The sequence below is a fragment of the Cupressus sempervirens genome, chromosome 8, assembly GCF_028749045.1.
Source record: "Cupressus sempervirens isolate cs-2001-9-10 chromosome 8, ASM2874904v1, whole genome shotgun sequence".
Lineage (NCBI taxonomy): Eukaryota > Viridiplantae > Streptophyta > Pinopsida > Cupressales > Cupressaceae > Cupressus > Cupressus sempervirens.
Window position 1 is genome coordinate 585,649,997 of NC_143125.1, and position 21,893 is coordinate 585,671,889.

The window sequence follows — 21,893 nt, forward strand, 5'->3', positions numbered from 1 at the left end:
AGAGGTGCATGTCTTTTTTCATCACCTATTATTTAGTTTCAAAGTTATGTTCATTATAAACATTTACCCTTACTCTGTGGCTCAATTTTGTTATCCTTTATCCAAAGATCCCTATTTCCTCCTACATATAGGGGGGTGAGTGGGTACATTCTTGTTCTTCTTCCCCTCTTTTTTCATGAGGTTGTTATATTTTTTCAAATACTCCTTTTGAAGGTAGACGTCTTTTCAACAAGATCTCTTCCTTTCAAGGGTCTATTCTTACAAGCAACATATCCTTTTATAATTATTTAGTTTCTTAGCTTACTAGAGCCAATGTCTCTTCACTAAGTTTGTGGCATACATTATTGTTAAAGGATATCTTCTTGTTGATAGAAGTATTTATCCTTGATTATCTTCCTTATTATGTCCATGGCTACATAGTCATCATAAGGAGGGGGCATAACTATGCCCTCCTTGTACTATAGTTTACTATTTACAAGCTTTAATATTTACATTGCAACATAATTATTGAGATTCAATGAAAGATTATAAGGCATAACCAAGCATGAAACAATATTTATTGAGACATATGTAAGTTTAGGGCGAGATTAACAATATTTATGAAAAACAACTTAAGCTTTATATCCGCCTAAAAATAATACAACACTAATAAAAAAATGTGGCAATATCATATGTAAAAAATACCAAAATAGCCATAAAAAAATCTATCAAAACATGGGGATAAGAACTTGTTAAGATGCCAAACTATAAATTGATCAATCACAACCTTCACCAAACTTTGCATTGTTTTCTTCCATTGCAAAACAAGCATAGGGGTTTGATTTCTAAGACTCTCAAAAGTAGCAAATAAATATACACACACACATATACATAAACAAAAATAAAACCCTAAATGTTAATGAAAGTGTGTACATATAATTGAGATTTTAGAGGCTAAACCATGAAGACAACATCATTGACTAGAGAATCTTGTCACGTAGAAAAGTTGATAAATAAATAAAACTTAATGACAAACATACTTCAATCCAAGCACAAGAAGATAAAAAATTATAGATAGATCATAAACCTTGCTCTAATCAACACGATATCTCCAAACTCTAGGCTCCAAAATCCATTTTCTTCTCAAAAACCAATTTTCCCAAAATATTTAGAAACCTCCCACCCCCTATCCAAAAATAATAATCCAAATGCTTCATAAATTCCTAAAGAAACCCTTCATCACAAGAATCAACCAAGATGCACATCCAAGATTATGCAACTAACTCCTAAATCAATAAATGAATTTTATTTTATTTTCTATGATTATTCAAGTTATTATTAAAAAGAAAATTCCTATCAAATAGAAAAGAATCCTACGAATGTATTATTCATCTAATATAAATATATTTGAATTCAAAGCCTAGTAAAACAATAAAAAACAAGTTTATTTAAATCAAACATTAGTAATTGTTTAATGACAATTAACCTTATTATGTCACATAACTAAATCAAATAGTATTTATCCTACCCTTGTTATTTGAGCGACATGACTAAGGAGAACCCTCATATGGATGTGCTAAATAATGCAAAGAGCAATGCTATTGATAGCTATAGAACCACAAAATGGATTTACCATGAAATCTAGGAGCTTATATACAGAGTGGGCAAATTAGATAGAGACAATTGCAACAAGAAGAATAGGAAAACCTAGGACGAAAAGGATATGGAAAACAGAGTGGAGGAAGTGAAGAGAGTTCAGAGCATGGAGGGCACCTTGAAGTAAATTGTTGAACAAAGCTATAACATTCTTAAAGCTTCTAATGACAACGTAGAGGTGTTGATTAACAAAATTGAGGAACACAAGGGTAATAAGGAGGAAGGCCATTCTCCCAATAGTGGTAAGGATGGATCGAGGGAGAGGATCAAATCCAATACAAAGAAAAAGGACACCTAGGAACCTAATAAATATCTTTCTAACCTTAAGGAGGTGGCTGGAAGAGTGTCCGAGCTAGAGAATCGTGCTGTAGAAATTCTCAATGAAATTGCCTGAGTTGTTCTCTTGGATTTGGGCAGTTTCTGGTTTTTTTGTTCTGCTTCCTGTTTTCTTTTTCTGGTTTTATCTATTTATCTCGAGGGAGGTTTTTGTTTTTGGCCTTTGGCTAGTATGTTTTTGATACTTTTCGTGCTTTATCTATGTTAAACTTTTAGTTATGTAGGGTTTTAGGGCCCCATCAAAACCCGTTTTCCTTAATAAAAAACTAAATCAAATACTATTGTGGAAAATAAGGAATTTTGTTATGGGAAATTATTGGATTTTTTTTTTATCTAATCATAATTGTCACTTTTGTTGACTCTACCTAAACATTTTCCTAAAATAATCATAAGTTCTAGTTGTATTTCAATTTTAATTGTATGAATAATGTTAAGATGCCAAACTATAAATTGATCAATCACAACCGTCACCAAATTTTGCATTATTTTCTTCCATTACAAAACAAGCACAGGAGTCTGATTTCTAAGACTTCCAAAAGTAGCAAATAAATACACACACACACACACACACACACACACACTATATATATATATATATATATACAAACAAAAACAAAACCTTGAATGTTAATGAAGGTGTGTACATATAACTGAGATTTTAGAGGATAAACCATGAAGAAAAGATCATTGATTAGAGAATCTTGTCACATAGAAAATGTTGATAAATAAAGAAAACTTAACAACAAACATACTTCAATCCAAGCACAAGAAGATATATATATAAAATAAACCTCACTCTAATCAATAGGAGATCTACAAGCTCTGGGCTCCAAAATCCATTTTCTTCCCAAAAACCAATTTTTCCAAAATATTTAGAAACCTTGCATCCCCTGCCCAAAAAAAATATCCAAATGCTTCATAAAATTCCTAAAGAAACGCTTCATCACAAGAACCAACCAAGATGCACATCTAAGATTATGCAAGTAACTCCTAAATCGACAAATGAATTGAATTCAATTAAATTTTATATTCTATGATTCTTTAAGTTATAATAAAAAATAAAATTCCTATCAAATAGAAAAGAATTTTGTGAATCTATAATTCATCTAATATAAATATGTTTGAATTCAATAACTAGTAAAACAATGAAAAATAAGTTTATTTAAATAAAAAATTAGTAATTGTTTAATGATAATTAACCTTATTATGTGAGGAATGCTAGGAATATTAAGAAGGCTTTGATGGCCTATGGGAATGCTACAGGTCAAATTATAAATTGGAATAAAAGTTTGATTTATTTTATCAATGTTAGTGAAGCCAGTTAAACTAAGATTAAAAAGATTATTGGCTGTGAGATTGGTTCTTTGCCCAGTTCTTATTTGGGACTACCTTTGGGGTTATCCCCTCCTAACAGCTTTTGGAACTCGTTGATTGATAAAATCCACTCGAAACTTGTTGGTTGGAAAGGATCTCTTCTTAGTCAGGCAGGTAAGGTTGTTGTTTTGAAGTCAATTTTGCAAAGTGTCCTACTTTATGCTTTGAGTATTTTCAAAATTTCTAGAAAATATGCTCTTGCTATAGAGAAGATTCAAAAAACTTTCTTGTGGACAGGTACAAAGAATAAAAAAAGACTCCCTTTGATTGCTTGGGAAAATGTTTGTATGCCTCGAAAGAAGGGTGGGCTTGGCTTGCGAAGGGTCACATCAATGAATGATTTCTTATTAGCTAAACTTTTATGGAGATGGCAGAAAGAGTTAGGGGAATGGAAGAATATATGGACTGCTAAATATAACAAGGAAAACCTTGACTTTAATCATTTCCTTAACAGTAATGTGGATCAAGGAGGGTCTTTGATTTGGAAGAATGCTCAGAAACTCAAAAATATTATTAGAAAAGGGGTAAAATGGAAGGTAGGTAATGGTAGGAGAGCTATGTTTTGGGAAGACATTTGGATATTGGATTACCCACTTTGTGATGACCCAAGATGAAACATGTATATGGAGCATTATAAGACTCAGATTGGAACTCTTGTGGCGGATTATTGGAGAGAGAGTAAATGGCTGGATCTCAATAGAGTAGACCCCAATTTGGGTGAACTTAGTAAGTGCCTGAATGCATTCTTCTTAAATCAAAATGAGGATGAATTGATTTGGAAAACTGATCCCAGTGGTGTGTTTTCTATAGCCTCTGCGTATGATGATTCCTTTATTGGTTATGATGAACCGTGTTGGGCTAAGGCTTGGGTGAAAGGTATGACACCCAAAGTCAATATTTTCTTTTGGATCCTTTTATAGAATAAAGTCTTGACTCTTGTTCTCTATAAGAATGATGGGGAATCTATTGACCACATCACTTTGCATTGTCCTTTTACTAAGAAGATTTGGGATAAAATTTGCAGCTTTTTGAATGTTGAATGGGCGTTCCCATCCACTATTCAGTTGTTCTTTACTAGTTGGGAGGATCCTTTTGTAGAATAAAGTCTCGACTCTGGATAATCTTAAAAAGAGAGGGTTATTTCATTACTAATAGAAGAGTTCTCTATAAGAATGATGGGGAATCTAATGACCACATCACTTTGCATTGTCCTTTTACTAAGAAGATTTGGGATAAAATTTGTAGCTTTTTGAATGTTGAATGGGTGTTCCCATCCACTATTCCAGTGTTATTTACTAGTTGGGAGGCCCCCTTCAAGAATACTTTGATTGCTAAACTGTGGGATTTCATTCTTCCGTATTTGGGATGGGGTATTTGGAAGGAATGCAATGATATGATCTTCAGAGATGTGGAGTCCAGTCATAATTAGGTTTTCCATAAGATAAAGATCCTTATAATTGAGAATATTAAAACTATTGGTTCTGAACAACAACTGGGTAATGAGTGGGAAGACTGAGTTCTTCATAATTGGAATCTAAAAAGTTTGTGTATGGGTGTTCAGAGACCTAATCCTAGGGAATATGCAAGATGGGATTATCCTCTTGATAATTGGTTTAAGATAAAATTCGATGGGGCTTCGAAAGGAAACCCGAGAAAAGCAAGGTGTGGTATTGTGATAGGGAATTCAAATGATGATAATATGGGCAGTATGGCTATCCCAATCGAAAGTCAAACAAATCATGTTGCTGAAGCCTCTGATGCTCTTCATGGTCTTATTTATGCTAAGAAAATGAATATGAAAAAAATATGGGTGGAAGGGGACTCACTCAATATTATTAATTGCCTTAATAAAATTTCTATATCTTCGTGGACAATTAGTAATATTTTCAATGAGGCTATTCACATTATAAACTCCTTTGATTCTTATGTTAGAACTCATAATTTTAGAGAAGCTAATTGTACTACAGACTGGGCAGCGAATGTGGCGTGCTTTAGTGATCATATTATCATTTGGGAACATTATGATCCTTTACCTCTGGATGGACGCCAATTCTTTCATCATGATAAATGGAGGTCTATGCAAAAAAAACTGTAAATATGATAGTGTTAGTATCCTGTAATTATGTGGGGATAAGTGTCCGCGGGCATTGGGTCATGATTTTTAGTGATAGGAGCATTTACTCGCATGGATTCTGGGTTAGTTTTTCCATTTTGCTTTTCGATTTTTTTGAGACTCTTATTTTTAGCTTCATTTGGGGGTTTTTGAGGAAGACAATCTGTGAATTTGGTGGTAGGAAAATGGGAGGTAAGAGGAAGAAGGGTGGAACCAATTAGTTGTTCGGAGTGGATGAAGAAGGAGGAGGTGTGGGATATTTTGAGGTGTGGTAATTTTACTGGGTATATGGAGAGGCTAAATGGTAATAACTCGATCATTACACAACAGTTCATAAAAACCTAGAAGGAGGGCTCTGTTATGGTGGTTAATCAGCATATGGAGGTCACTGAGGATGTGATTGCTGAGGCCACAGGCTTGGAGCTGAACGATATTAATTTCTATAGGGAGCAGAAACTTTCAAATAGAGTAATTGAGGAATTTGTGGAGTCTAAGCACGACAAGAGCTGTTTGGTCAAAATAGGTAATTCCTATACCAATCTAGCCTCTATTTCTTGCCCATGGCATTTTGTGTTGTTTGTGATAATGGAATACCTAACTCTTGATGGGAGATTTATGAATTTTTATGGGTATCATTTCATGCTGGCCAACCACTTTAGGCACAATGTTAAAATTAATTTTCCTTACTATTTAAGGCAATCTCTTAGCATATCTATCCAGGCTATTTAGAAAGACCTGAATGATGAACATGTCTGCCATGAGGGTCTTATGGTTCTCATCATGAATGTCTTAAAATCCAAGAAAATCATGAAGCCTAGAGGCTCTCCGAAGGTTGCTGATTATGATACGAAGGGTAGCATTCCAGAGAAGGGTTATGATTCTGAAACCCAGGATGAAGCCAAGGGGGGTGAGGAGAATTTGAATAAGGGCTTTGGGGGTAGTTCAAAGAAGAAGAAAAAAGTGATTGTTGACTCTGATTCAGACAAGGAAAGTGATTTTATGGAGGATTTAGTGAGGGATTATAAAAAGATAAGTGGGAGTAAGGGTAAGAGGATTAAGGGTACTACTGCTATGAGGGCTTCTTCCTCTTTGGATGATGAACCATTGGCCCATAGGATGGAGAGGAAAAGATATCCCTCAAGACATTAGGAGAAGAAATTTAGGCATAATGGGGAGGCAGATAATGAGGAGTTTGATGAACAAGGGCTACATCCTGATTTTGTTGATAAGTCTGAAGGTTTGAAAGGGTCTACTAAAGGGTTGTATGGTAACCTTGGCATAATACTAAAGGAGATTGGGGCTATGAAAAAACAAATGTAGGTGTTTAGAAGGGATATGCAAGCACTTTCGAAAGAGGTTGAGTAAGCTAGCAAAGTGGCTCATGGTGAACACACACTTGGACAACATATTGATAGACTATCAGAGGTGATTGGGAACACAAAACAAGTCAAAAACCTCATGCAGAAGATCCCACAACTAGAGGCAAAGAACATGGCAATGGACAAAGAGTTTAATGCCAACCAGGGCAAGATATCAAAACTGGAAGCCAAGATGAGCAACTTGGAAAAACTATTTAAACAAATTGTTGAGAATGTGAGCACTCTGCTGAAGAAAGTGGAGAACGAGAAAGGTCAGGACTCCCCTAAGGTTGTTGAGATTCAGGGTCCTAGCAAGCATACCAAGGCTCACTCAAAGAAGACTGAGGATACAAGCAAAATGGATGAGGTCAAGGTCATGGCTGAAAGTATGCACATCCTTACAGACCAGGTACTTCACCTGATCAAGTCTTCTTAGTTGGCCTTTTGTTGTTTCTTTTGCTATCTTTTGCTGTCTTTTTTAGCAGTCCTTTGAGTGACCTCTTGGATGTATTTTTTGGAGGTCTATTTCATGTTTGCTTTGGTTAGCTTTCTCCGTAGATTTCTTCTTTGTTTCTCTCTAGACTTTTTGTAAAAGGTTTCAGGTCCTTTAAAACCTATTTTTACTTAATTAAAACTATAGTTCTACGCATAAACCCAAAACCCAAAACCCTAATCCTAACCCTAAACCACCCATTTAACATAAGTATGAGTGAAAATTCTATGACCTCATGCCCTATGTGGGGATCAATGATAGCTCATCACTGATGGCACAACAATTTATCAGGGGTTTGAATAACCATCTAGTTGGGGATGTTAAGGTATTTCAAGCTAAAACCCTCAAGGATGCGATACATCAAGCTATCCTTGTAGAGCAAAGCGTCACCTTGGGACATGGTGGTTCTGTGGGAGCACCTACAACATTAGGGTCCAAGGGTAATCAGGGATTCAATAGCAATAGGAAGCCTACTTCTTTAGGAGGCAATCAATAACAATAGTAGGGAGGATCTTATCCTCGGACACAGAGTGGTGGTGGTGGTTCACACTCTTGGGATTTTTAGTATTCTCAACGCAATAAGTGCAACTAGTATGACCAGTCATCACATAGTACTCAGTCTTTTGTTAGCAGGGGTAGTTTTCAATAGTTTGACACACTTAGAGCGTAGAGCAGTTTTGATGGAGAATGTTTTTCATGCAGACAACGTGGACACAAGTTGAGTTTTATAGAACGACCTTCATGGAGGTAGTAATATTACAATGATTTCTTTTTTTATTACAATCAAATGACATGCCAAAGAATTGGGCATTTATCCATTGATCTTCAAGGATGTAGACAAGTATATTTTTGTCATTAGTTGATCATAGTATACTTGGCAATTATGATTGAAGAAGGTAGTCATGGCACCTTTTGGAGATATTCATGATGATTATGTAGGCTAACTCAAAGACGTTCCCCTTGATGACTATTAAACTAGCCACTATTATATATATTACAATTTATTCCTTGAAAATGTGTTGGTAGGTCCTCCATAACTCTAACCACAATATTAACCATGTTATAAATCCCAACCTTAATCATAATCCTAATCCTAATCCTGAGCCCTAATCACATATCTAACCCCAAATCATACTAAAACAAACCCTAACTATAATAACAATACTAACCATGTTGTACACTCACAACCTAACAATAAACCTATCCATAATCCCAATCCCAATCCTAATCCTAATCTTAACTCTATCCTTAAATCGTAACCCTCACTATAACACTAACCATGATATAAATCATAACATATTATCAAACATGATATAAATCCCAATGATAATCATAATCCTAGACATAACCCTAATCCCAATTCTAACCCTAACCCCAAACCCAAACTGCAACCCTAATAATAACCCTAACATTTACCACACACAATGATGTAAACCCTAAAATCAACTATAGTCCTACCCATAAACCCTAAACACTAAACCACACATTTAATATTAACCCTAAACATAATCATGATACTAAATAAAATCATAACCCAACCCTAAACCTAACCATGATGTAAACCTAAGTCATTGTCTTAACCCCAACCCTAATTATAATCTTATCCCTAATCTACAAACTCTATCCTAACCCTAAATCAAAACCATACAATTAAACCTAACCCTAGTTATAACCCGTTTCCTAAATAAGATCATAATCCAAAACCTAACTCCAATCCTAACCCTAACCATAATATAAATCTAATCTTAATCCTAATCCAAATAATAACCCTACATACTAACCCTATTAAGAATTGTAACCCTTGTCATAATACTAATTATGATGCAACCCTTACCATAACCATTGCCTCAACCCCAACCCTAATCAATACCTTAAAGCTAACCATAATACCAACCATGATGTGAAAACCATAATCCTAACTAAAACTTTAGTTCAAACTCCAATATTAGACCCTAACCCTAACAATCATTCTAATCCCATACAAGATCATAATCCAAACTCAAAATAGTGTAAACCCTAACTTTGACAATAATTCCAATCTTAAACCATAAATCTTAATCGAAAAACTAATCGTACTAGAAATCCTAACCTTAATACTTAGACTAACTCTAATTTTAACCATACTCCTAATTTTAACATATACACTATACACTGAATTTAGGGTAGAACCGATAAACTATAGCCTATAAACTAGTTGAGGAAAAGTTCCGAACCTTTTTGTATTTTCATGATTGATGGGGCCAAAAGCAGGTGAAGTAGCTCTCTCAACGGGAACGATGATATAAATTAATAAACAAAAAAACAAAAATAATATGCCGGCCAGCACTTTCCATTTTTTTTTGTTCGTTAGTGACAGATTTTTTAAAATCCTCGCCGGCCGTTGAGCCCACATAAGAGTCCTGCAGCCATCCGATCCTTTTAAATGCATCCTCCACCGTCCGATAAGACATCCAGCCTGTCAGGCAGCCAGCGCGGCACACTCAATCGCGACCGTCCGTCCGACAGGGAGCGGGAGTCCCACACAGCCGTGCGATCAGGAAGATCATATTTCAAAATCATTGAACCGCAGCCGTCGATGAGAACCCCACCAACGGTCAAGATCGCGTTAATCTAGAAGCACGAAATTTTTCTATAAGCAGGGACAACCAAGAACAGATATCACACTACCATTTCCGAGGAAGTCTCACAGTGCGGAGGCTTCTTGCAGAGTTGGGGTTTAAATTTTAGGTGTTCTTGCTTTTCTGAGCGTTTTAATTTACGGTGTGAAAATGAGAGAAATCTTGCATATTCAGGGTGGGCAATGCGGTAACCAGATCGGGGCAAAGTTCTGGGAAGTGGTTTGCGATGAGCACGGGATCGATCCAACGGGAAGGTATCATGGTACATCTGATCTACAGCTTGAGAGGGTGAATGTTTATTATAATGAGGCGAGCTGTGGGAGATTCGTTCCCAGGGCTGTACTCATGGATCTTGAACCTGGAACAATGGACAGTGTCAGGACTGGGCCTTATGGGCAAATCTTCCGGCCGGACAATTTCGTTTTTGGACAGTCTGGCGCTGGAAATAATTGGGCTAAGGGTCATTATACCGAAGGCGCAGAGCTTATTGATGCAGTATTGGATGTTGTGCGCAAGGAGGCCGAGAATTGCGACTGCCTGCAAGGTACATTTTAGGTTTTTAGTTTTGGTTCCGAGGTTGGAAATCTTAATCTAGATCTTTAGCCGTAAATATTATTTTCTGTTTTGTGTTCTTTTAGGGTTTCAGGTGTGCCATTCACTTGGAGGAGGGACCGGATCTGGAATGGGGACGCTTCTTATATCGAAGATTAGAGAGGAGTATCCAGATCGTATGATGCTCACCTTCTCTGTGTTTCCTTCTCCCAAAGTGTCGGACACGGTTGTGGAGCCCTACAACGCGACACTGTCGGTGCACCAGCTGGTGGAGAATGCCGATGAGTGTATGGTCCTGGACAATGAGGCGCTCTATGACATTTGCTTCAGGACTCTTAAGCTTACTACGCCAAGCTGTAAGTTCAATTATCATTTTGTGCATCTTACTTTGGTACTTTTAAAACAAAATATTAAGAGCATTAGTTAATTTTTTAAACATTTTATTAAAGATTCGAAAAGTTTCCAGTAACTTTTCTTCTCGAATATTGAGTAGATAAAGTATGTAAATGCCTTTGTACAAGTCGTTACAGAAAGTTGTTTTCAGAACTTTTAATCTTTTCTGTATAATAGTTTGATTTCAATTCAACAAGTAAGCGTGTTTAGGATTTTTCCAATGAATATCCATTCTTGTTAAGCCTTTGAGATACAAATCTGTCGATTTAAATTTGCGGGATAACTGTTATTAAATTTCTTTAGTATCTTGTGTGTGTTAGCTGGTTAATCTAAATCGATTGTGACTTGGGATTGTTCTGTCAAAAGAGAACATTTAGTTGGAGATTTATTTAAATTCAGAAACGGATTAATTGGTAGGAAAATTGATTTAAATTATCTGTGAGTTACAGTTGGAGATTTGAACCACTTGATCTCAGCCACAATGAGCGGAGTGACATGTTGCCTTAGGTTCCCTGGTCAGCTGAACTCAGATCTGAGAAAGTTGGCCGTAAATCTGATCCCTTTTCCCCGCCTTCACTTCTTCATGGTGGGTTTTGCCCCATTGACCTCCCGTGGGTCGCAGCAATACCGGGCACTAACTGTGCCGGAGTTGACTCAGCAGATGTGGGACTCGAAGAACATGATGTGTGCTGCAGATCCTAGGCACGGGCGTTACCTGACAGCCTCAGCCATGTTCCGTGGGAAGATGAGCACCAAGGAAGTGGACGAGCAGATGATGAATGTGCAAAACAAGAACTCCTCCTACTTTGTGGAATGGATCCCCAATAATGTGAAGTCCTCTGCCTGTGACATCCCTCCCACGGGCCTCAAAATGGCTTCCACCTTCATTGGTAACTCTACCTCCATCCAGGAGATGTTCAGGCGTGTGAGCGAGCAGTTCACTGCTATGTTCAGGAGAAAGGCTTTCTTGCATTGGTACACCGGAGAGGGCATGGACGAGATGGAGTTCACTGAGGCCGAGAGCAACATGAACGATCTTGTCTCTGAGTATATGCAATACCAGGATGCTACCGCTGATGATGAAGGGGAGTATGACGACGAAGAAGAACAGGAAATGTGATCACTCTACAATAATATCCATATTAAGGACTAGTGTTAAAAATTGTCGACAACGGCTAGTTGTGCAGGCTTCTAGTTGTAATTGTCTACTTAATTTGTTGTTTCCCCACCTACTGCTGGAGGTTAAGCAAATATGCATAAGTTGCTTCTTTCTTTGATACCTCTCCGCTACATTACATTGATATGTATGTATCACATCTGGATCGAATATGTCCTATAAAGTTTTTCGATATAAGAGTGATGAATTTGTTTTTTGTTTTAAAATTCTTCAATGGCAGTGCTGTAAAATTTGAAATTTGTAAATTTTTTAGATTGTGATGGAAGATAGTACAGTACTTGAATTCTTGAAAGCACATATGATTATATGGACAACAATTGAAAGATAGTTAATATGGACAACAATTGAAAGATAGTTATGAAAATTGTATTCAATTTAAAGATAGTTAAATTTTGGGTAACTTTTGAGTTTGCACATGCGTGTACAGTCCGTATGTAAATGTTTTCACAAAGCCTGTAATGTCTTGTTTTAATGTAGTTTCATTGTATTTCTAAGAATTATCTCACTATACCAACGGAATTAAACTGTGAAGTGCTTTCAGTGGAGCAAATAGTGTGTAGCATTGAAGGATTAATTGTATTTGTTTATTTGGTAATCAAATAGAGCCTTCCAGTTTGTGTATTAGATTGTGCTTGTTTATTTTGTATACAATTAATGGTGTGCAAATAGAGCCTTCTAATTTGTGTATTTACATGCACGGTTTGTAGTATACAGGCCTCTATTGTGCTATGATAGGTGAGAGATAGGGGAAAAAGCTTCTACTGTGCTATGATAGGTGGGAGAGGACGGGGAAAATAAGTATGCTTGTTGCTATATCAAAGTTCATGCCTGTATCATTAGGATCTGTTCTAAAAGGGCATTAGGTCATGGAAAATTAGTGCACTTGTTGCTATTCTTCTCTCATTGCGGTGTGTTCAAAAAAGTTCTTGAACCATATCTAGGAATGCTGTGTGGGGCTTGTAGACATTCAAATCGTCTGCATTTCAGTTTTGTAGTGCTTCAGTTGGGGAAAGCTATTTTATGCTACAAAACTATTCAGATCTGCTACTCTGAGTGACATCACTTGGTTAAACTTCTCTCTTTAATCGTATTCTGTTTAGGTTCAATGATTAACTCTGTCGTTAGGCTGGTTTTCTTGTTTTATTGAGGGAGACATTTATGCTACGAGGTGTGTTGAATTAGTAGCCTTGCAACACTGATGCCCTTCGACGCTTACGAACATAGTTTAAGATTATCAGATTCTCTGATTTCATGAACGGAGTTAGAAAAGTTATATCTAATGTATAAGAAACTTCAATATTGATCATCAGTTATAGAAGGTGATGCCATTAGATAGGTGGGTGAGAGGAGAGGTCAGGGAAAATTAGTGTACTTGTTGCTATTCTTAAGATCATAATCGTCTGCATTTCGTGTTTGTTTTGCTTCAGTTGGGGAAAGCTATTTTATGGGAAAGCTGTCATTTTTTATTGATGTAATATTACTATGTCCAGTCTACGATTTTCTATTTAGATCTGCTAATTCGATTGACACCTATTTGGGTTAACTTTCTCTCTAATCATACCACCTGAAATTTCATATTCTGCCTATGTTCTGTGACATACTCTGGCATTAGGCTTGTTTGATACATCGATTTATTATTTTGAGGGATACGAGGTGTGTTGCGGTACACTGATTATCGGATTTATGAACGAAGTTAGAGATAATTATGAACGAAGTTAGAGATAAGCTATATCTAATGTGTAAGAAACTAAAATATTGATCATCAGTATGCGTCTATATATGGCCCCGTAGCCACTGGCCTATATGTTTGCTTGCCACTGACAAGGATTTGGTACTGCATTGGGCCTGTCTGGTTGCAGGCATAGGAATGGAATATTGAGAATAGGAATGGAAATGGGGAATGGGAATGAAAAATGGTAATCCCATTCTTGCTGGTTCATTGGAATTTGATTGGGAATATGTTAATCCTTCGCTTGGTTGTACACAATTGGAATTTGAAATAAGATTAAATTTATTTTTTATATTTGAATTGGTTAATTATATTATTTTTTAATTCATTTAAATTGATAAAGATATTTAATATATTAGAATATTTTTAAACAAATAGATATAATAACAATAAATGTTATACATAATAAAATACTCATAAAACTAGTAAAATTCGTTCATAATTTATATACAAAAATATAAAAAACTTAGTCCTCATTATCATAATTAAGTACAAAACAACAAAATGGTCATTTCAATACTACAATTATAACCAACATAACCAATAGTGCAATTGTAATAGTTGGAACATAATTAAGTCTCGGTGAAATATAATTTCGGCTTTCTCCATGGACCCAATCTCTTTGGCAACAGTCTCTCTAACCATGCACATCTTGCAATCATTCATTTCATCTTATCTAGATTTTGATGCAGTTGATGTAGATGGGCCAACATCGACCCACTGAAAGTATCCACAACCGTCCTCACCCTACATACGAAAACAATATTAGCTTGTCACAATAATTTTGATATCACAAAATTAAATAAATAAAAAAGTAGTGAAAAGTTTTCGTTTATTTGGACAACAGATAAATTTATGTCCAGGATTATTCTTAGTGCGTGAGGTCTTCATTAAAACAGGGCCAACACCACACGGACATATTGGCAAAGAAGCCATCGACCTTATATAAATAATGAACAAATAGCGAATTAACAAATAAATTTCAATAGTTTGTCAATAACATTTATGAAAATAGATAGTTGTAGAATGCTAGGAACATCAACAAGATCCTTGTAACAATTACAAGCTTGGACGAATGTTTTGCCTTTCCACTAATATAGAATCTAAATATTGGACTATAATTAATGTTTGAAAGATAATTTTGACTTTGTTTTGCTTTGTTTTTGTTGTGTTTAGGGGATTCCAAGGAATCGTTTGGCTGGATGATAGCACAAAAATGAACTTGATACAATGAGATGTTGTAGAAGTGGAATCTCTTTGTGGAAAGAAAACAGTTAAAACCTTATAACAAGTCCCCATACAATATTGTATATATATTTTACATACAGAGAAAGAATCGAAAAAATAAGCATATATAAACATTACTATAACAAAAATCATATTTTCATAAATTGATTGCTGATAAACTTGCACTACTTGAGAAAAGAGAAATATGCAAGCATTCTATCATAATCAATTGGTGTACCATCCAACAGTAAAAATCCAATCAAAATAAATCAAAGAAACAATATTCTCGAAGTATATGTACATTCATATATACTATCTTAGAAATTGAAATCCATGCTTAAAATATATATCCATAGCATGGCACAAATGCCACAAAGCATATATCATCTTGAAGAAGCCAAGATGGCATATAATATTACAACTAAAAATCCTAAGATAGTATAGAATTAGGCTTGTATTTACAACAGCCATAACTGATAGAGAAAAACAACACAACAATATAAATAGAAGTCACAAATGCCACAAATAAGAAATCATCTTGAAGAAGCCAGTATGGCATATAATATTACAACAAAAAATCCTAAGACTATGTAATTAGGCTTGTATTTATAGCACTTGTAACTGATAGCAAAAAACATCACAACAATATAAATAGAAGTCACAAATACCACAAATTAGAAATCATCTTGAAGAAGCCAGGATGGCATATAATATTACAACTAAAAATCCTAAGACAGTATGGAATTAGGCTTGTATTTACAACACTCATAACTGATAGAGAAAAACATCACAATGATATAAATAGAAGTCACAAATTAGAAATCATCTTGAAGAAGCTAGGATGGCATATAATATTACAACTAAAAGTCTTAAGACAGTATGGAATTAGGCTTGTATTTACAACAGTCCTAACTGATAGAGAAAAACAACACAACAATATAATAGAAGTCAGCTCTTGTTGTAGAGAAAATACAATACTATTATATATATATTTTACATACCAATGAACAATATTAAGCGTATGAAAAATTAAGCAATGGTATTTTACATGCCAATGAACAGTATACAATACCTTGTGAAACATATGGAAAATTAAGTGAAGATATTTTCAAGGAGTATCATCAACATTAGTATGCCAAGTGTTTGTTGTTCTTTTTTCTATAGATGCTTGTCCAATATCAATAAACCCCACTACAAGCTTGATTGTTTCAAAATTCTCCAGAAGGGGATCACTGTAGGCAGGCATTTCATACAATCTGAGGATTACACCTAGTAAAATGAAGAATCAACTCTGCCTTGTAAAGGGCACTTGATGTTGGTCAAGAGGTTTTATGCCTTGCCTAAAAACATAGGTCCAACATGGAGACAATCTCCATGTCTCCACATGGTGAGATGTTTCTCCTCATTATAGCTTCAACTTCTAATCATATACAAACCCAAAATGTCCAATACACACAAACATACATGAAGCCTAGATCATGTCATTTAGTGCTTCAAATTTGGTATCACTGAAAAGTATGCCAGTGCCATGTTATGTCAGTCTTGCCTAAACATTTTCTTGTCTAATAGCTCTAATCCTTTTCTTAACTGTTACTCAACATCTCTTTTGTACCTATAAAAGGATTCAAGGTCCTTTCAAAACCCTTCTTATCCGATTAAAAACACATGCATATTTCTGATTGTTGCTTGTGTTTCATTTTATTTCTGTTGCAGTCTTCTATGGCTTTCTTCCATGATAAAAGTGTCACACTTGGAACCCTAATTGGTTTGAAGCCTAACCACAATACACAATATGCAAGAAACATTGTACATCCTGAAGATCGCATGGATGTCATTGCAAGAAGACCAAGGGATGTATATAGTATACAGTACCCTGAGAAACATATGAAAAATTAAGCATATATAAACTCCACTTTAACAGTGAACAATATTTCAGTTGCTTACAATAGATATCCATAGCCAACACAAATTTCACAAATCATAAAATGAAATGAAGAAGCTACAAGCATGAGGTCTTCATTAACACAATGCCAACAACAAGGATTTGCAAAACATGATAACATGATAAATCTGATATATTTTGATTTCTTCAAACAGATTGTAGGTTCATATAGTCTCAAAAATTAGGATCTCCTCAATGGCTGAGTATTTGAACACAAATATTTCTAATGTAGATGTATAAAAAGTTTTATTACAACAAGCACAAAATTCTCCAATTAAAGTGCGGGAAAATCATATAACTCCTCCAAATTTATATCTAATATATACTACCCTCTCCTCTTCAGTCATCTCTACGAACGCCGAGGCTTTTGTGGGCTCATAAGTAAAATAGTCATATGCCACAATTATTGTTTGTGGACTAAGTCCAAGCATTGCTTTAAGGGCAACATATGCACTTGATATATCACGCTTTGTTTCCCTTTTATCGACATTGACATTGTGAACCCTACCCATTCCCTCATCTATATTATGGATACTTTCACATATGGCATCTAAACAAGTAGCCATGCTTGTCTTCCTTTTCTTTGGCCTCCTTGTTGATGGCGTAGATGGATTTTGTCTAATGGATGGAGTACAACTATTTGCATTTTGAAAATCTTCATCAAAATCCAGAGTATCATCCATAGGCATATTGAAATCTCCATCATTTTCAAGATCAACAGCCTCATCAAGTATGTGCTCTCCGGTCTCTTGAGCTATTACAGCTGCATTTCCTTCAGCCATGTCGTTCCCAACAATGATTGTTAACTCATTGAAATAGGTGAACGATTGTCTCTTGTATACTCTAGCAATTTTGAAATCTTTTCTCTACATGATGGAAAATTGAAGGAATAAGATATGCCTTTCATTGCAATTGATAAAGCAATATAAAACTTACTTAAAAAATGTCTATAGAACATTACCTTCAGCAACTCCTCCCAGACACTATCATCAGCATCCACACATTGCGTACTTTCATTCCATGCAAATCCACTCATGTTTCTCAGCTCTTTCATCATTCTATAACTTTCTTTCCATGTTTTTAATTTGTTCTTAAAGTTATCCCTTATAAGATTCAAATTCATCTCTTCATTGAACTTATTTTCTACCACAGTCCAGGCTATTTTTTTAAACCCCCCTTCAGCTTTTCTTCCTAGCTGAATTTGCTCAAGGAGCAAATCTATCAGTTTTCTCTCCATCTCTTTTGTCCACACAACTTTGGGGATTTTAGTGGAAGAAGCAACTGTAGTAACATGAACTTCCTCTTCCATTCTTGTTAAGAGATGAGTGAACGACATATTCAACAATCTAATGTGAACTGCAAAACTTCTTTAAAAAATCAGCATCTCATGAGGGTATCATAGTGTAAGCTATTTTTCTTAGTCCTTTACCAACAATCACATCCATTAAGTTATTATATCCTTCAACAAAATAATGATTGACATAAGGAAATATAACGTGTTGATGTACTTCACAACTTTATTACAAACCTTGGACCATAATACTTGGGTGTCAGCCTGTTATAAAAAATCTAAGTTTTGAAATTCCTTTTAGCAGGGAAATCTTTTTATGTAGCTATTAGTTAAAAACACAAAAAGTGGTGGGGTTGTTTGATAACTTATCCATGAGTGATGCTTTCCATTGAGTGCCTAGATATGTGGCTAGGTTTTGTAGATTTTCATGGCATGGGAACCACAAAAACATGAAGGCATCTGCCTCCACATGGCCCCTCTATGATTACACAACGGTTGCCCCTCACTTCTCATTATTCTACACATTTAAACAAATAGAATCTATTCTTAGCAGGGGAAATTTTATGCAGTTATCAATTATAAAAAATCTAATCTTTGAAATTCCTTTCAATCATAATATTTGGGTGTCAACCACTGCTGAAACTACTAGGCGTCCTACCTTTGTTTATGCAGGCTCAAATGCTTGTTCACAGCTCAAGTTTTCATCTAGATTTCTTAAATATCAATTATGATCACAGATAAGTTGTGAATTGAATTAAAATAGAATACTATATTTTAAGAGATTAATCATAATGCATTTGGTAACACAACTTCAATTTTGAAAGAATCCCCACTATTTTTATAAGGCTGCAATGGAGATAAGCATAAAAAAACTTGTAAGCCCAAGTTGTAGAACATATAAGGCTACAATGGAGATAAGCATTCATGAGCTACAAATCACATACCATAGTTTGATAACTTTATTCATACAAGTAACAGACATACATACTAAAGCCACAAATCCATATTCATAGAAATATTTCACTATTAAAATTAATATTAGCACAACAAAAACTCACTCAAGAGTGCAATACCCATATGCTATAGAGTGTGATTCCTTTTTACTACAAAGTGAAAATCAATGTTCAAGTTTTGTGGTACAACTAAGTTCGAGAGTTGTAGTCTTGCCACATCCTTTGAGCTATTTCATCTCGAAATCTCCCCCAGTCATCTCTATCTCACTGATTCATCCCATAAGCCTCAAGAATTCGCACATTTATCCCAACGCGATCATCGTCCTCTTCAAATTCCACTTCAAATGGAAGACCATCCTCCATTGTAATGAAGTTATGTAGTATTCCACATGCCAAAACAATCTTTGTTTGGGTAAATATATGATAGGATGTTGCATGCCTCAGGATAGGAAAATGTTGCTTGAAAATACCAAACGTTCCCTCTATCACATTCCTAAGAGAGGAGTGTCGATGGTTAAATAGCTCTTCAGGACTGTTGATTAATTTCGCTCTACAAAACTCTTTTAGATGGTAATGCGTACACCTATAAGGAGCAAGGAATCTCAGTACATTTGGATAGCCGACATCCACTAAATAGAACTTTCCTGCGCATATGGGTTAAAGTCAAGATACAGAAAACAAAATGTGATTTATTATAATCACAATATAATAATCTCAAATATACTAGGGGGAACCACAAGTGAATTTGATCTAGAGAGAGCTGAAGCAAGCATCTGACTATCTGCAGTAGACCCTTCCCAACCAGCAAGAATGTATTGAAACTTATAGTCAAATGAACAGACACCCAAAATATTTTGTGACAAATTGCCTTTTCTATCGCGATATTTTGCTTGGATGTCCACATCAACAGTAATTGGCATATGAGTTCCATCAAGTGCACCAATGCAATCCTATAATAAGAAATATTATTATCAAATACAAATTAATATAATTAAGTTTCTAGCAACAAAATACATGTCACTAGGATATTTACCTTGAAATATGGATCAAACCGGTCCTTCCCAGCAATTTCTGGAGGAGTGGTTGCAAGAGGGGGTAAAAGATAATCATCATGAAGTGCTAAGATAGCTTTTAAGACCTTGTGGAAGTGTCGACTCACTGTCTCTCCTGAGTGACCAAAGTTATGGCCAATCTTTTGATTCCTTAGATTGTGACCAAGGGTGTGGAGGAACATCACTAGTTGTTCTTCCAAAGTTATGTTTATTGTATCTTGAATGCTCCCTTTTTGCCTTAGAATTTTGGCCAAGCGGAAAAAGGCTACTCTACTCATGCGTATTTGGTCATGGCAATCTGTGTTATTAGAATGGATAATACATTTATAAAAAGGATATGTAGCTCTTCTTCGCTTACGCCTATGTCTTCTAGCCTCTTGGGAAGATGCTACTATTGTAGAAGTTGAGAAATCCAACTTCACAGATCCTCAAGAACACCTGCATGCAAATATCATGCAATGAAGAGAAGCCAGAAAACTGAAAAAACAGAGCTTAGAAGTTCTCAAGAATGTGAGAGCAAAAATGTATTTTAAGTTATGAAAACAAAATACAAAAGTTCAACCTTTTAAGGTGAACAAAACCCTAAAGGAAAGAAAACCAGGTTTGCGCATTATAATTAATATAAAATATTAATTATATGCACCTAAGAGAGCTAAATCAACTAGAGTAATAAATGACTTACTCTAACACCCCCCTTAAGCAAAGCTTAGGAGGAAGCTAACCTAGCAAAGCTATGAAAGCAGGAAAATGCGTCCCAGCAACAAGGCCTGATCAGGTACCTAATACAAGGAAATCTCTGTAAACCAAAGATAAAGGAGAAAACCCAATGGGAAAAACCCCTCTCCAAAAAGAGATGAAAAAACAACAAAAATAAAATGGCTCAAGAGACTCTCTCAAAACCATAAACAACCCGCCCATGAGAGAGAGATGAGACATCAAAGCCCCCCCAAAATGATGAAGCCCCTATAGAAATGAACGAACCAATAGAATTCCAATGCGGAAGAAACAAGGGCACATAACAAGTAAACCACTGAATGACAGGAAGGCCTAACTGATGCTCAAAAGACTAGACATGAGGATCCTAAAAAGGAATACCTAATGCAGGTGTGCTGACATTGTCATGAAAGAGGAGATGACCGTCCTATATAGAATCCATAACAAGTGCTCTTGAAGGCTCGATGAGTGGAGTTGGAGGGTTTGGTAGAGTTGAAGAAGAAAAGACTTCAACGGAATGAGGTGTGGTGAACTCAGGAACAATACAAAGGTTCACGTGTCCTGACTGCACCACATGATGCTCTCACAAAAGAGAAGAAGTATGCTTCGATAATGGAGATGGTCGACCAAAGTGCGAGAAGGTGTAGAGACGGGTGGTATGATCAACTGTCCTTGTAGCAATAAGGCCTCCTGTTGCACTATCTCGAATGTAGATTGAATATGCAGTGAACTCAACTAACTTCCCTGATCCATTGTGTGTAATTTGATACATCGAGAGAAGGTTTGTAGAGAGAGATGGAACATACAATACATCATTGAATGTGCCATCCTGAACCTTTCCTGTAGACTGTTAGAGTAATGTTATTCCCCATGAGAATATGAGGAATCAGAGAAGCCTCAATAGAGGAGAAGACCCCTTGAGAAGATGCCATATGG

General features: G+C 35.7%; 3 protein-coding genes across 3 annotated transcripts; 1 reads left to right on the top strand and 2 right to left on the bottom strand.

Annotated features, from left to right (window-relative positions):
* Window positions 1–9,969: 9,969 nt before the first annotated feature.
* Window positions 9,970–12,255, top strand: LOC149543792 (tubulin beta-4 chain). The gene is made up of 3 exons (XM_089798476.1): window positions 9,970–10,471; window positions 10,566–10,835; window positions 11,322–12,255. The coding sequence occupies exons 1-3, from the start codon at window positions 10,078–10,080 to the stop codon at window positions 11,990–11,992; spliced, it is 1,335 nt and encodes a 444-aa protein (XP_089654602.1). The 5' UTR covers window positions 9,970–10,077; the 3' UTR covers window positions 11,993–12,255.
* A 4,982-nt stretch (window positions 12,256–17,237) lies between these two features.
* Window positions 17,238–18,256, bottom strand: LOC149543793 (uncharacterized). Its single transcript, XM_089795839.1, has 2 exons — window positions 17,909–18,256; window positions 17,238–17,813 (listed from the first exon to the last, which is right to left on the bottom strand). Exons 1-2 carry the CDS (start codon window positions 18,254–18,256, stop codon window positions 17,238–17,240), a joined length of 924 nt encoding a protein of 307 aa, XP_089651965.1.
* Window positions 18,257–19,455: 1,199 nt separating this feature from the next.
* LOC149543794 (uncharacterized) lies at window positions 19,456–20,521 on the bottom strand. Its single transcript, XM_089795840.1, has 3 exons — window positions 20,225–20,521; window positions 19,970–20,141; window positions 19,456–19,835 (listed from the first exon to the last, which is right to left on the bottom strand). Exons 1-3 carry the CDS (start codon window positions 20,519–20,521, stop codon window positions 19,456–19,458), a joined length of 849 nt encoding a protein of 282 aa, XP_089651966.1.
* Between the last annotated feature and the right edge of the window lie 1,372 nt (window positions 20,522–21,893).